General features: G+C 42.0%; 1 protein-coding gene across 1 annotated transcript in view; it reads left to right on the forward strand.

Annotated features, from left to right (window-relative positions):
* Positions 1 to 16623, forward strand: part of whrnb (whirlin b) — a gene marked incomplete at both ends in the record, with an annotated part of 66553 nt that extends 49930 nt beyond the window's left edge. Inside the window, 4 exons of the mRNA XM_079161981.1 lie at positions 2807 to 3536; positions 8147 to 8319; positions 12320 to 12451; positions 16447 to 16623. Coding sequence (XP_079018107.1) covers positions 2807 to 3536; positions 8147 to 8319; positions 12320 to 12451; positions 16447 to 16623 — 1212 coding nt within the window. The remainder of the gene's footprint in view (positions 1 to 2806; positions 3537 to 8146; positions 8320 to 12319; positions 12452 to 16446) is intronic.
* Positions 16624 to 17159: the final 536 nt, after the last annotated feature.

The following is a 17159-nucleotide window of genomic DNA, read 5'->3' on the forward strand; positions in this document are numbered from 1 at the left end:
CATTTAATTATTTTGAGTGAAATATAATGCTATGCTAAAGACGATTCCAGAAACAATTGCACCTGTTAGAGACTCTGTCCTTGTTTATGAGTGTTTGTTTCTGTAACAACAAGATGTGAAATTATGGATTAACCAGTCGGTAAGAATTATTTGTAAAGGGTTCCTCTGCTATTGTAGGGTAGATTAGGACCATAACATAAATTAAGCTACACGTTCTCTAAAAGAAGGAAGATTCAGAGTGGACAATGAATGAAATAAAACGGCTCTCCGGTTTTATACTTGAGTGGAGACAGATTCAACTTGAGTGTACATGTACCACACTATATTTCATTTATATTCTGATTCATCCTTTAGTTTAATCATATGTGTTAACTGAATGTGTGAACAACAAAATAACTGTGAACAACTTTTCCATTCTAAGCCTGTTATTTTTCTTCTTTGACAAATCGGAACAGCGAGCACCCAAAGTGATCTGCTCTCATTCGGAGGAGAGTTGAGTGGTCCAGTGTAAAATACAGAAAGGGAACATTTTACTGCACAGTCAATACTTTTACCGTAACTACATTTAGCTGATTACATAATTTTACTTAAGTAGTTACATTTTGAATGCAGGACATTTACGTGTAGTGGAGTATTTTCACTTTTCAGTAAAACCAAGATGCTTATTGTTGATTTTAGAAAACAGGAGGTCAAGACGCAACCCTGTGTTGACAATAAATAAAACCTTTAACTTTGAAAATATCCTTATTCACAGTTAGTCAGTGTAGGCGGTCGGCATGTTCTCACTTTGGAGAAGCAAGACAGGAGTACCGGCAATGTGCCGCTGTGGACTCCACGTTACTTCAAACCATCCATGCGATCAAGGCAACGGCAGATCAGCAACTCCTGTGTTCTGCGAAAATGTAGTTTTTGTTAAAGCAGTCTGGCGGCTTTGAAGAGAATTAATGAATGCTTCCGTTCCCTATCGTAAAATGTGTCTGATGACACGGTAAAGCAGTCAAAATATTCTAAATATAGCGTGTCGGCCGCCATCTACTGTGGGTAGTATTGACAATGGATAACGTCCTCATACTACACCACTTCAAAAAATCCTAACTGTATTGATTAGCTGACTGTTGTATCCAAAGTCACTGCTTTTTGCTGAGTGAGCATTTTTATTTGAAAAAAGAATCTGAAAAGATTGCACGCTCACCTGCATGCTGCATGAAAACACTGTTGTCAATTGTCAAAAAAAAGTTGACATGGAGCGAGAAAAATCAGAACCAAAGCAACATACATGATTTGCAGAAGGCATGCAGGTTATTATTACTCCTCGTTTTCTGGCACACAGCTGACTTTGCTTGACAACGCTTGATCAGCTAATCGTTAGTCCTTCCTCTTCGCTTATTGGTCGATTGCTTTTTAATCATGAAACCGCCGTTTGATGTCACGATGCTAATGTCTAACCATCTTAACTTCCTTGTACTACTTGTGTTGCCCTGTGGGGCAAATCCCATCCATCTGGCAGCTGCATTAAATATGCTAAAGTAAACCATACTGTTTGTATTTCAGATTTAGCCCCACAGTACTACAATGCCTCATACTGTTTCTTTCAGACTGATGGCACAATTGGTGAATGGACAGAAAAACACCAGGAGGAGAACACAAATGCCTTACAAGACATTGAACTGGTATGTGTCGTTCTTAATACAATAATTACTTTATCTGTTTTAAGGACTAGATTTGATAAAAATCCTAAAAATTCCGATAGGAATTCAGAATACGGACCTGGGGTCCGGTACACTATAACAAATATAACTATTGTTTTCCAGGTTGGGTGTGAAAGACTAAGAACCAATCTTTCAAATGAGTTATAATCTAGTTTAGGTTTAGGGTTTAATAATAGGCTTGAGTCAAAGATGGCTGCTACTCCACCTCCTCGGCCGGTGCCTCGAGGAATGGGAGTATTAATATGACTTGGAGGAGTTGATTCATTTAATTATCCTATTTTCTTGCACTGTTGCGTTGGTATTAACTTGGATTAGGTTATTTTGTTTAACTCCTCGACTGTTTACTTTTGATTTAATTAATTTAAGTGGCAGTGGGGCAGACACAGTCTCTATATGGTTTTGGGTGGGTAACTGCTCTAATGGAAACTCAGAGAAGTGTGTAAGACTGCAACTCTGCTTCCTGGTCTGAACTTTGGGTTGTCATGGATTAGGTCCACAAAGATACTTGGTCAGATTTGCAGAAATGAGATCTGCTCCATCCAGAGTGGGCTGAATGCCATCCCTCCTAAGCACACCAGGTTTTCCCCAGAAAGTCTCCCAGTTGTCTACGAAGCCCACATTGTTTGCTGGACACCACCACGACAGCCAGCGGCCCTGTGGTGTGGCAAAACATCCTTGAGATTTCTATTGTATCTTTCTTTAAATTATTTATTGTTATTCATTTTGTTTAGGATGTGTAACAACTGGCCTGTCTCTGTTTCATGTAAGAAATGTAGAAACCACAAAAAATCTTGCGACCTAAGCTATCAGCGTACACACTGCAAAAGTATTGGGCAGATAAACTTCTCGTCTCTAAACCCTTTCTCTGTTTGTGCCGCTGTGCACGGCTTTAGAGGTGTTGGTCAAGCTAGCTGTTTCCCCCTTCTTCCATTCTTTATGCTGTATATAGTTCCAGGTTTTGCTATGTCATCCAGGACTGAGATCTTAAAGATTGTAATGTAAAGATTATTTTCTTTTGTAATTCATTAGGCTCCGAGAGAGGAGCTACACCCTCCATGTGGGATTCATGTATAGTGTTGCCTTATTTTCATTGACAGGATGAAAGGCAGGCTTCAAATGAATCTCCTCCATTCTTCAGGACTGCCCTTCTCCAGGCTCAGACCAAGCCGTCTAAGGAGAAGGAGCATAACCGGAAGCCTTCAGCTCGGCGGTTGCAGCCCCGTTCCAGCTTGCTCTTCACTGGCCCCACCTGGCTGCTCCAGGAGTGCCTCCACAAGTCGTTCAAAGCCCTCCCCACCACCCAACAGCCCTCACCAGTCTCTGCCTATCACACATGCTCTGGTGCAAGCCACCACGCTTCGCTAAATGCTCTCCATCACACCTGCCAGAGTTCCCTTCAACTCTCTAAATCTGAACACCAGAACCACCCCCACTTCGCTCATCACTTCCACCACCATGCTGCCCACCACAGCCAGCCCAGTTCAGGACACCACACCTGTCCAGGCTTCCTACACCACCGGGACTCCTCCGGCTCTGCAAAGCCAGAGGCATCTGTCAAACTCGCTTCCAGATGCAGCTCCTATGAGAAGTCCACCTACTTGTCAAAGTCTGCGTCCTCTTCCAAGACAGCCTCTCCCATGCAATCCCGTCATCCATCACCCCATCTCTCGCCATGTCCCTCCCCCTGCCCCTCCCCCTGCCCCTCTCTCATCACACCTACTGCTCTACCCTGTAGTCTTGACCGTCCCTGCTCACCTGCCCTCACCCAGAATGTCATCATAACAAACATGAACCGGCTGTCTGCAGACTCCACACAACAGCAAAGAGGTACATAACTTGTGTCTCTGTGAGTGTGTCTGTGTTTGGCTGTGGGTGTTGACTCCCTGTGTATAAATACATCTCATGTATGCCTCAACATAAGATAAAATTATTTGGGCAAAATTGTAATTTCCTACCAATAACAACAACATTACTTATGGGATGGTATTAAAAGCACAATTACATAAACATATACATAGTTTCTTCTTATCTGTAATGCTATTTAGCAGTCTAAATTGTTTTGGTTTGAGTTGCCTAGTTTTGCAGATACCAGCTATCTGCGTTCTCTCACAAATATAATGGGAGTATATATGGCACTCGGCTTGTGGTGTTAAAAGTCCCAAAAATATACATATGAAAAACTTAACAGCAATGTCTCTTTTCAGAAATCATGACCCAGTTGCTCAAGATAATCCACAGACCTTGTTGTGAGCTGTTGAGGTTTCACCTGTTACCGGGCTCTCTGATGTTTAATCTTTTCATTCCGATGTAATCCATAACATCATTGTCAGTTAATTAGACTGCATAGAGACCAACTAAAACTCGAGAGAAAGCAAGATGTTGTAGCAGTAAAGCTGTTTATAGCAGCTCAGAGGGACCCCTCACCAATTGACCACCAATGTCAGTCCCCACTGCAGGGAGGAGGCATGCATCATGGAGCACTGTCTCCTGACCCCTTGCAAGAATCGCTTCACAAGAGGACCAAAGACCGTTCTGTCACCAAAACTCTTGTGGCATCGGAAATGGCTGGTGCATACACTTGACCATGAACACTGCCAGAGCTTGAGGAGGCCACACAACGTTTACCAGTCTACCTACCTACCATCAGTGAGGGGGAAATGGTAACTTAGCGTGGCTTGGGCTTCCTATCATCCAAACGAAGGTGGGCCCATCCGTTAGCACCACTGCTAACGGATGGGCAGCTGCCACAACCCCCAGCGCTTGCTATTGTAAGCTATCCCCTGCAAAGTGAAATGCAAGAATATCCTGTGTTTTGAAGCCACCTCTACTTGATAGAATGCACCTGTAAGTCAATAGTGGTGAACCAATTGCCCAGCTCAAGTAACCACCTATTGGTTAACATATGGAATGTGTTGCGAAGAGCCAACACAGGCTTGTGTTAGGGTAAAACCTTTTCTCTCTCATGAATGGGGACAACAGACACAGCTTGTTTCTGTAACAGGTCTTGCATCGCTGTGAGGGTTTGGAAAGTCACCAGATTTAGCGAGAAAGTCGCCAAGTTGGCAACACTGGCACCAGCTAAATATGTCCCCAGAGCAACACTGGACGTAACAATAGTTCCTATCACATATAAAACCAAACAAAAATCCATCTTCATAAAAACAAGTTGTACAAATGATAATATATAAACAAGCATCTTAAAACTACGGCAGATGTACAAACAAATGCAGTTCACTTACCAGAGCTGCTGTTCACTATTTAAAGACAAAGTCCATCCTCCTTTCTTTGTTAATAAAGAGTTTAATCTCACGGTTGTTCAGTACATCCGTGCGTTTTAGTTCCAGTAAGAAGTCCTTCTGGATTCATGGACGCCAGTGAAGACAGTCGAGCCTCCCCAGTTGTATTTCTTGAACACGTTTTAATGCGTTTGAGGCTGAAAATGTCCGCTCCACAGAGGCAGCAGATATTGGGATTGTCACCGCCCAACATGTCACGCTAGCCCACTGACCAATCACGTACTTGTAGGCCAGCTAGCAGCTCTGACCTCAAAGAATACGCCCAACATGTCAAACTAAAGATCTGATTGGTTGAACACTATGACAATCAACAATATCGTCCCCATTCACTTAAACTGCAAATGGATTCACTTGTGAGTCTGCAGGCTGGGGCCTCTCTTCTACCTAGAGACACAGAGGTGAAATCTGATTGGATAAAAGCTCTACTTAAAACAAGCTGCACTGGAAGCAGAGCAACTGAGGAAGACAGTAGCTATGTAATGAGAAAATAAGATAATTGGAAAAATATTTGTATACATTATGATACATGTACTGTATTTAAGAAAAATTATTAAATTCTAAAATAACTATAACTTTGTGATTCTGTCAAGGCCAGCAGAGAAGGCTTTGCAGGGCCTGACGGCCCACCACTGGTGTGTGTGTCTCTCTGTCTGTATGGTGTCACATTACCATTTGCTCTTCTTCAACAAGGCCTCCTAACAGAGCCACATGGGTTAATCCATCCATCTATTCATTGATCCTTCCTCAACTCAGGACAAACTGCCAACGTTTACTGATTCAATTCTATCCTCCGCGCTGTTTATTTGCATTCACTTTCAATAACAAAGAAGCAGCTAAAAGCATTACTGCTAGGCAAACAGACCAATAATAATGAATTATGCAGACTGGCCACACAGTAGCTGTGCAATGAGAACATAAGATAATGAGAAATATTATAATACATGTAGTGTATTTATGAAAAATTATTAAATTATAAAATAGCTATAACTTTGTGATTCTGTTTAGGCCAGCAGAGAAGGCTTTGCTGGCCCTGACGGTCCACCACTGGTTGGTACACTGGCTGTGGTCATCACAGTGAACAGTGTCTGCAGTGTGATGAGAGGACACGTGAGCCCTTGTTGCTGTAGTTCATCTCCTTGGAGCAGAGGCTGCATTCAGCATACTCTGCCTTATGAAGCTGTACTTACGTCTGTTTAGACCTCGACCTTTATCCAGGCCCAGCTCCACATTTATCCAGGCCCAGCTCCTTCACATCTCAGCCCTTCATCAAGCTGCGCTACACAAACAGCCTCCTCTCCCTGAAGCTCTTTGACCTCATAATCTCATCAGTATCTGGGCCTCATGTTTCGCGTTAACAGTCCACAAAGTTCCGCATGCACTGGACGTTATCCTTAACCCAGCAAGTCTGAACGGTAACGGAACATAACGTAAGACTGAGAAATAGAGGCATGCAAAGTTGGTCGTCACAGAGTTCATGTATGCAGACAGTCTGCAAACACTCTGGGGGCATAGTGGAGGGTGAGAAGCAAGGTCTTCCCTATTGCCTTGCTCTTTTGCCCCTTGGTCATGATACATTTTGGGATCTCACTCACACTCAGTGCCTCACCTTGCTTCCTTCTGTCACTCCACAGGGTTCTACTCTTCAAGGAGTATGTGCACCTTGAATCAAGGACAACTTGACCCTTTGAGCCTTGTATTCCTATTGACAGAACACCCAGTGAGAAAATGCTCACACTGCTCAATGAAATCCGTGACATCAGTCAAACTCCTTAACTCACCTAACCGGGGAAACTCCATTCTAATACGTAATTTGATTGTGGCTCTAGGCAGTGATGGGAAAGTAACAGCCTAGTCTTGATACACTCTTTAGTCTCCTCAAGACCCTCTAAACGATTGAGTGTGCTATCAACTGTACTTTGAGATGATTTTCTTAGGTCTCAACCCTCAATTGAAGGTCCTGAAGCTCTTCTGTGAATGTGACTGCCTCAACATCCACATACTCATCAGACTGTTGTTGTTCCTCCTCAGACAGCTCTAGATACATGGATTCCAACAGGCTGCTTTATTGCTGATGTCACTCTTATTTTGTCTAGTCATGGCTTGAAGGTGGGATGGCATTTTGAACCAAATCTAAGAGAGAGGGTGTATTTTCTTTATGTGTACTGTTATCCATGGCTGCCCCCTGCTGGCTTGTGGTAGACATGTGTGCATGCAGCAATAGTCATGCAGGCAGGGAGGATGTATGCAATGTAGTGTTGAGTGTATCGGCTATGTGTTGGTAATGAAAACCACCCAGCTGCCCCCTGCATATACCTTTAAGCACCCAATTACATTTACCTAAACCTCCTAAAGGTTTCAATTATTCATGAGACCGCAACACAACTTCACTCCACAAATGATACATGGAAAGAAAAGAGACACTGTTTCTTGCGTATACCAGCATATATTATTGTAAATCAAATCAAACTTTGTCCTTTGTTCAATAAGCTGTAGAACCCACGCAATCTCACTACAGTCCCTTCAGATGATGGGTCTTGTCTAGCATTAGCCCAATGTTTTCACAACATATAAAACCACAAAGTTTGGTTAAAATTCTTTGTTGAAGGGTCACCTGGAGATCATGCTTGCCAAGGCCGCTCAATGCCGACGCCCTCCCTTGTCTGCGCGCTCCATGCTCCCGTATTGCGCTTCACAAATGTCCCCTTTAGTACTCATGAGCGACATGAAAAGAGTAACAACAATAATAAAAGTCCATGTTCATATCGTGTCTTTACATACCAGGCCACTGATTACGCTAACAAGTACGGAATATTAAATGTGGGAAAGAAAACAACACACAAAGGATCCCAATCCCAACTGCCATACAAAAAGGTTGGACTCAAGTGACCATTACAATCTATACAATATATAAGTTACAATACCTTATTAAGGAATTGTACAAATATTTGTGCAAAAGTCATCAAGCAGTGTGCAGCTACATTGTAGAAAACGGACTATTCAGCATTTAGAATGTATTGTCTGGTCTTGAATAAATATTCTCTCTTCAGTTGAGAAAATAAAGTCCACTGTCTGAGAACACTACCTATATTATTGTATGTAGTGATTGTTTGTACATTGTAAACATTATCGTGTCTCTTCCAGGGTCCACCCTGTCCCAGCTGTCAGACAGTGGCCAGACTCTGAGTGAGGACAGCGGGGTGGATATAGCTGAGGCAGGAGGCCTCAGTAAGAATGGCAGCCCTCGACCCAGCAAGAACCAGCAAGGCAATCTGGAACAGCCAGGGACCCATGCTCTTCTTCCAGGGACCAGACAAGTGAGGGCTTCACACTGTCATAAATAACCACTTCAACAAATCATTAGATTCACCGTGGTGCTCGTGGCTTTCATTCAACACACTCATCCAATCAAATAAACAAACAGATGAACTCACTTCATTAATTAACTTGCATACAAGGAGAAGATTGTTTCATGGAAAATCACATCAAAATGTCAATAATTTGAGTTTAAATATTCCTTTCATTATCAAATTGTAATGAGATAAACTATGTTTTGAACAGACCAGGGTCTGCTCTTGTTATTTAAAGACTCAATTGTCTTGTTGACCATCAAAGCACTTTTAAAACCTTTAATGTCTTAGATGCAGAAAAAAAAAATGGAAATGTATAAAATAAATTAAAAGAAGAAAAAAACTGCCCCCACTGCAAATGTCCATGAGTCATTTTGTCGTGTTCTTTAAGAACATATAAGAATTCTCGTGAGACCAAACTGCTTTCAACTAAACTCTTTATTAGCCTGAACCAACAATGCCCTTCTGCCCCGATACCGACCCTTTTTCCCAGGTTCCCCTGCTTCCCCTACATTGCCCCTGGGTCCTAAGTCCCTACATATCTTATTGAAACATCAATGTATGAACATACATTTATTGTAATACCACAATTTCATTTCAGATAATCTTGATCCAAAATAAAGAGCAGAAATTGCTACAAACTCAAAAAAAATAGGAGCAGATTATAAAAGAGAGGCATAGCCCAGATGTCCCTAACACACTCAGGATACATTTCATGCACAAACAATATATATTTTTAAAGTTATATGTTGGCACTAGCATACTTCACAACATAAAAACCTGCTGGTAAGTAGTCTGAGCATTGATTTCTGGCTGGGCATTTCCCTTTGTCATAGTTAATCTGCTGAGACAACCCATTCTCGCTCCCAATGCATCAAATAATTCAGCTTTGACAGTGTCTGCCTCTGACATGATGCACATTTAGCGTGTGTATTGAGGTCAGAGCAACTGACAGTATAAATGTGAGATTGTCCACACTGGGCAGGTGGGAAGGTTGGTTGATGGGTCAAACAAACAGGACTTTCTTCGTCCCTGTTTTTGTGTGCAAAACTATTAGTAAAGTTGACATTTTGTCACGTGACTCGTTTGGCCCTCGTTAGTCATGTTAGCTGTGCTATTTAACACATTGGTGTGACAATGTGTTGGGAGAACAGGACAAGGTTGTCCTTGACACACTACTGTTTATTCACACAGTATCAATACTGCAGAATTTGAAAATAATTCTCGGCAAACTATGAGCTAATTTGCTAAATCATCACAAGTCAGAAAAATAATTGTAAAATTGATTTTCAAACAGCAATACTGTTTGTACTCATTTATTGCAGACACATTTAGGTGCTTCAAGTAGGTTTAAACAAATAGATAACACTTATTTACAAGTGCTATTTGATCTAGCAGGCCTGCAAACTCCAATAGAAATTGTAGCGTGAACGGATCCCGCCCCGGGGAAAGCGGGACAAGCTTGCACTGTGGTCACTCCGTCGGCTGTCCGACCTGCGTGGGTTAGTTTCCTCATGGAGGTGTCGGAACAATACCTTCGGCCTTTCATCTCACCCCGTAGCTCAATCGTTAGGATTTTCTGAATTATTGTCTTTCTGAGAGTCTTGTACGGCTACGCCCGAGGCGCTCTCATACGATGTAACCCTAACACCCAGTATGAGTAGTCATGTAGATCGTCTATACTTTACTATTGCCTATTTTAAGTTTCTCACCATTTTTGACGAACACTGCCAAGTCTTCACCCAGGGAACTCACCTTAAGCTCCTCTGGTAGAGTCAGTCGTCACTTCTGTATCACACTTTTAGGGACAGGGGAAGAGGGTTAAACTAGTCTAAAGAACCAGTGTTTGGTTTCAGCCACTTACAAATGGTAAGGCCGTGGTTTTATTAAAGTTTTACTCACAGCAATCACAAACAACAATTTCAATTCAATAAAAATGTTTTTCTTTTTTTCATGCTGTCTTCTGATAGCAGAAGGGTCTTCTAGTCACCCCTAAGGGCGTGAGACCTTTAAGCCTATTCGTCTTGTTAAAGAAGTATAAATCACTGTTTCTCTCAGCTCTGCTGGCTCCTCTTACGCTGGTCTGAGGCTGGTACCTCCCTCAGGTTCATGCGTCACTCACACATGAGTCCTCCTGTTTCTAGGTCAGACACAGAATGTAACTAGTTTGATCCTGTTTTGAACAGGAAGGATTATATAAGTTTTGAGTGACTATTTCATATAAGGCATCTATGCAGTTTATATGTTTCATCACTCCTATCATGAAATAAAACAGTTTCTATGTTTCAACGGTTATACTTTTAAATCAAACATGTTACAGGTTATAATAGTTGTACTTTTATGCTTTCATACTTTTCTACGATCTTCTTACAAAATAAACAAATCCTTTTGACATGTACTGTAAGCGAATCATTGGGCTGAAGTCTGAGATGAAGAAAGAGAATAAAGATATACACCATGATGAGCTTTTTTAGTTTTTGAACTTAAAGCTGTGGTGGATATGTTGCAACAGTTAAAAGAACATGACAGTGACAACACATCCATCCTGTTGAGCAGACATACGGCATGTACAAAATCCATCCCACATACAAACTCTAAGCATGTTTGTACTATAGTGTATTCACATTGGAAAAGTAAGTGTACTCAAACCAGATGCATACTAACAGAAGTTTAACTGGCAGTGATATTCTAAAGTCGCAGTTGATGGACATCTGACGTTGCACATATTGTATCAGTTTGTGTTTGTATAGTGTTTTTATTTTAACTGACAGTAACCTATGGCAATTTGTGTGTAGTACTGTAAGTGATGAGTATGTAGTATGAATTTAGGACACAGTTATAGACTTGAGTAATTCTGTCCAGCTGTATTATGTTGTGCCAATGCCACTTCTCTCCTCTCTGCACTTCAGTGAAACTCTATAATTTTAGTGCACAAACACTGATGCATCACAAAGAGACGCATGCACCATGTAGACAGGCAAAGGTAGCAAATGTAACAAATCTGCTGCTTTCCTGAAGGGTTGGCAAGCAATAACACAGCACTTATACTGGATTTTACACTCCTTAGCCTCAGATTCCCCCCTCTCCAGCTTCAATGACCATTTTCCTTTTATGAATAGAATCCCCTCTACCCTGTCATTTCATACCTGCCCTTCAGATGTCCCCTCAGTGTTTCTGCCTGTCACCTGACCTTCCACACTCCGCTGTGCACCTGCACCTTATTACCTGATTAGCCACTTAGTACATAGCATACTAGCTCCTTTTCACTAGCGTCTAGCTACATCAGCTTTGCTCCTCTTCAGTCTGTTTGTATGTGCATAATACGTTTAGAATTACAATGCCTTGAGGATCCAATCGCTTGGGTTCTATGTAAAATGAATAGTGGCAAACTTTGCTTTGAACCATGTACATGTTGTTGTCACTGGGACAAATGAAGCTAAAGTCAGCTCATTCCAACATTCACTTTTTCTGGACAAAGTAATGATACTGTCAATTTGTTCAACCCAACATTTCTAGCGACGGCCGCTGAAGACAAATAAAGACTTACATCAGTTTGTATTACTGACTTACTGATTAAAGTTTCATTAAACCACATCTCATGAACGGCCACACTCAAAGGCAGGTCCAAAAGCTCGCTGTCACAGAGAGGGGTAAGGCACAATCTATTGTTCAAAATGGTGATGACATCACACACTTATTTTTGGACGGTTTGTAATCAAAGGCATTCATTGTGTTTTAGTCAGTTGTACACATGTACGGTGACGGAAGTCGTGTGAAGAATGAAGCTTAATCCTATTTTTACACCTTCATTTGTTGGATTGTCGGTAAATCCCTGATTCCAATTTTGACAAAAGATGACGTGTTTGCAGGTCTGATCTACTTCTTAAAATTTTGCAATGGTGACAATATGAGTTTCAACCGTGCTCTCAATTTCTTTCTTCTGACTGCTTTTCCGTTTGTGTCCCAGCAGACTGGCTCACCGGTCCCAGTTCCCACAGCTACCTTGGTAAGAGTGGCGAAAAATGCCAACACCCTTGGCATTGCTATAGAGGGCGGAGCCAACACACGCCAACCATTGCCACGCGTAGTCACCATCCAGGTGAGGAAATGATGCAATAGGGTTTGGCTGATTCATGGTTTGAAGCCATTGTTTTGTTCCAATGTTCAGAGTTTTGATACTGTAAATGACTTGAAACCAAAATAATGCGGAGAAAATATTCACTGCAGTGCATTTAAGTGTTTCCTTTTTGCTTTGATATAAAATCAGTCTTCATTCAGCAAATGATTAATAGCTTGCATTTGTTTTGCGTGAAGAGCATTCTAAAGCCATCTGCAAAAATAAATCCTCCGCTTGATATTTCTCTCCTTCACCGTTCACATTATGTACAAAGAAGGCAGAGCATTCCAAAAAAGTTGAAATTGCATGTGTTTATAGACCTGTTCTGTAGATCACATGTTATGTGGTATATTTTTTCCCTAAGTATTGGTGTCATGACAGAGTCCCCTGTCTTTGTATTAAGAGAAATGCTAAGGGCTCTGGACATTGTTGTTCTGTCTTGACTGACACGCCTCTTAAGTGCCAAATGGAGGTTGGGACCGTGCCTGTGAAGTGGCAGACCAAGGTTTGTGTTCCCATTTTTTAAAAAGGAGGACCAGAGGGTGTGCACTAATTACCGGGGTATCACATTGCACAGTCTCCCAGGTAACGTTTATTCCAGGGTGCTGGAAACAAGGTTCTGACTTCAAACCTGAAATACAGGAGGCGTAATGTGGATTCTGTCCTTCCTGTGAAACATTGGACCAGCTCTTTAACCCTTGCAAAGCTGTTGGAGCTGTTGTGTTTTGTTTACTTGGAGAAGGCTCATAAACGTTTTTCCTGGGAAGTTCTGTGGGGGGTACTGCAGGGATGTGAGGTAATTGTCCGTGTTATCAGCACAGAGTCAAACACTTACAGTTGGTGTTGGACTCGACCAGGGTTGTCACTTGTCACCTATTCTGTTTGTGTTTTTCATGGAAAATATCTCAGGAGGGAGAGATGTGACACCTTTGCAGACACAAAAGGCTTTTTACAATGTTTTACACATCCAATACGTTTCCAATGTGACATGTATGGTGGTAGAAGTTTGGTGAAGTAGTGGGTTAGTATACGGGCTAGTAGGTGAACTGCTGTATCTTGCAAGCTAACCGCTAACAGATTAGCCAGCTGAGAATACGCAATAGCTCGTTGGTCAAAATATAGTAGTTGAATACAATAGTTTGCTTGCTTCGGACAGTCAGTACATTAAACAGCTTAAAGATATAGCTGCTATTTGTGGCATCAGACAGTTGAGATCAAATGTTTGGCATCAAAATTTGTTCAGGTTTCCTGGACTCACACATGTACATACGTTAACTATCTTTAAGAACTGACCAATCCTTCTTTTTCATAACATTCATTTGAAATATGTCATAAATGACAAGTACTAGCATAACTGAACTCTTGTAACTTAACGGAACACTGATGTTGCCTATTGGGGTGCTGAAACCCTTTAATACGTTTAAATACGGCTTTACAGGAGGGAGCTATTATGACCTCATCCTTGTCGTCTTTGCAACAAGGCTGAATTGAATCAGCTCAGGGTTAATGCCTTGCTCATATGGTGATGGTTGTAAAAGCAGCTAGAGGTGTATCTGATTCACTACACAACTCAAGGAGTTTCTTGGCCAGTCTGCATAATTCATTATCATTGGTCTGTTTGCCTAGCAGTAATGCTTTTAGCTGCTTCTTTGTTATTGAAAGTGAATGCAAATAAACAGCGTGGAGGATAGAATTGAATCAGTAAACGTTGGCAGTTTTCCTGTTTGTCCTGAGTTGAGGAAGGATCAATGAATAGATGGATGGATTAACCCATGTGGCTCTGTTAGGTGGCCTTGTTGAAGAAGAGCAAATGGTAATGTGACACCATACAGACAGAGAGACACACACACCAGTGGTGGGCCGTCAGGCCCTGCAAAGCCTTCTCTGCTGGCCTTGACAGAATCACAAAGTTATAGCTAAAGTTAAAGTCCAACCCCTCTCCAGGAGCTTGGTTCCAGAGCCAGTGCTGTGTGTGGAGTCCAACTATATCTAGCTGGAATCACTCCACCTCCTGCACCAGCTCCGGCTCTTTCCCCGCTAGCGAGGTGACGTTCCACGTCCCTAGAGCAAGTCTTTGCTGCCGGCGATTGGCTCGCCCAGGCCTCCGGCCGGACCCGCCACCCGGTCTGGATTGCACCCGACCCCGATGCTTGTCCCTGCGAGTGGTGGGTCCACAGGGTGGAAATATAACTAAAACGGTTGAAATCACATTATGCCGATAGGAGATAATGATATTAAACAGTTTAACAGTTTTGGTTTGTGTGATTTACGGGAAGCAGTGTTGATTGTGTGACAGCAGCAGGAATGAAGGACCTGTGTTATCTTTCCTTTACACACCCTAAGTGAAGCAGCCTGTCACTGAAGGAGATTTATATACAACCTGCATGGTTGGCAAAGTGTGAGATACACCTTTTGTAGTCCATCTACGATGTTTTTTTATCATGCGAGCCCCACGTCAATAACGTCCGGGGTCGCATTATAATTACGTAGCTTCGTGAAAGTGGAGTCGGATTCTCTAAACACTGAGGTTTTCTTTTCCTAAATCCTTAGGAATTCTCCTTCACATCTTTACTTAACCTCACAACGTTTTCTGTCGAGGTCAAGGAGAAGTGGTTAGGAAAAGACGTTAGGAGGTAATGTTTTTGACTATTCGACCGTAGCCAAAGACTTAATACACCAGAGACTAATCCACTAATGAAACACAAGTATGGTAGAAAACAGGCAGGAAAAAGACAAAGGCAGGAAGACAAACCAAACACGGCACATGAGGAGTGTAAACCTTCAAAATAAAACAGGAAACAGACTACAATCAAGTCCCAGGACCATGACAATTTTGTTCTGTGTTTTTGTCGTCTTCTTTTTTTTCATTTAGCACAGTCAGTTAGCAATAGGGAATATCCATGACTCGGATTACCTGTTACCTGGAAAACTGAGAAGACAAATGAAATGAGGGTTTCGGGCCAGTGTCTTGACTTGATCTCAACCCCTCAAAGTCTTGGTCTTGTTTTAGTCTCGAGACACACTGGTCTTGGTCATGACTTGTTCTCGGATTAGGTGCTCTTGGATACAACACTGCTATCAACAGCTTCCTTTCACTCCATTTTTCTTTTTGTATATAAAGAAAACCCCACCTGAAACCAGTACATTTCCATCACTCTATGAAACTGCAAAAGAATGTAATGCCACAAAATACAGAGAAGGGCTTTATCCATTTATCCTCACTCCATTCTGACAGTTTTCCTACTGTCAGGTCTGTGCACCGTAACGCTCTCCAAGGTGTCAGATAGCTCCTAAACCGCTGGATAGCTCCAAAGCCGCTCCCTGCAGCAGGATCAGGACTTTGATAATCATGACAAATACAGGCCCAGTATCCAATAGCTTCAGAAAGGCTAAATATATATGTATCAGAGCACTCACAAAAGGCATTCAAAATCATTAGGGGACACACTTTGAAACACCATGTAAAGGTTTTTGAAACATGGTTGATATAGAAAAAAAACTGGCAACTTGTGAAAGCACAGGGCAGGCTGCTTGCCAACACAGCCACCAATGACACCAGTGCTGAGTTACATAAACCGTGCTCACGAATGACAGCTCATTTTGGTCAATGCAGGCAAAATGCATAGTAGATAATACACTATTTGTCATGAAGGTATAAACAGCAAATGTAGGGAAGTAAAAAGCTAAAATAAGAACAGTTCTGAAAAGTCTTCAAATGTGCAAGGCTCAATACAGTTGTTGAAACTACAATTCCCATAAACACTGCCATGTCCTCAGTGACTTCAGCACCTGTATACCCAATATGTTTCAAACTGTAAGCAAGTTGCCTTGCACAGTTAGATCGACAGCGAGGACACAGGTTTCTACTGACTATTCACACATCATTTATTGTCATATCGTGAAATGGTGCTATCTTCCTAAATGATGTCAAATTGTTTGCCTTGTCTCCTCCCTTCCCTTTATGTCCCTGTTGACAGAAAGGAGGCTCCGCTCATAACTGTGGTCAGCTGAAGGTGGGTCAGGTCATCCTGGAGGTCAATGGCATTTCCCTGAGAGGTCGGGAGCACAAGGATGCTGCTCAGATCATAGCTGAGGCGTTCAAGACCAAAGAGAAGGACCAAATTGAGTTCCTGGTTGTTGAGCCAGGACTCTAGCATGAGGACTTTGCACTTCATGGGGCCTAAGAAGAAAGACCGTGCTTTACTGCTTTGAGGGAACCGTATCAACTCCACAACTCCTCATTTTGATTGGATTGGTGAAAAGATATTTGATTATTGCACTCTACACAAATATTTGCAAAACGAAAAGAAAAGGATATTACATTAATATTTGCCACAACAGTCATATGTGAATTAAATGCTGTTTTTCTTCTGTTTCACTCGTTTTCAAACCTTGAATTTGATTGTATGTTTTCCACAGAAGGACTGAATTAGCACTGATAGTGTGGGCGGCGGCAAACCAAATCATTTAAAAACAGACAATTTCATTCCAGTCAGTAAAGTGTATCTGGTGTTCTTCAGACAATATCTGGGAGGCAGAGCTGCTCTGAAGGCAGACTTCTCCTGATGTATAACTTGTGTAAATCACAGCAAGGATAACGTTGTACTCCCCGAGTTAAATACTGTGATCTTTGAGCACGAGGCAAACAGGGCAACACATTTGACCAGACATGTTGAAAACAGCAGTTTAG

This window comes from Pholis gunnellus (genome assembly GCF_910591455.1).
Source record: "Pholis gunnellus genome assembly, chromosome: 6".
Lineage (NCBI taxonomy): Eukaryota > Metazoa > Chordata > Actinopteri > Perciformes > Pholidae > Pholis > Pholis gunnellus.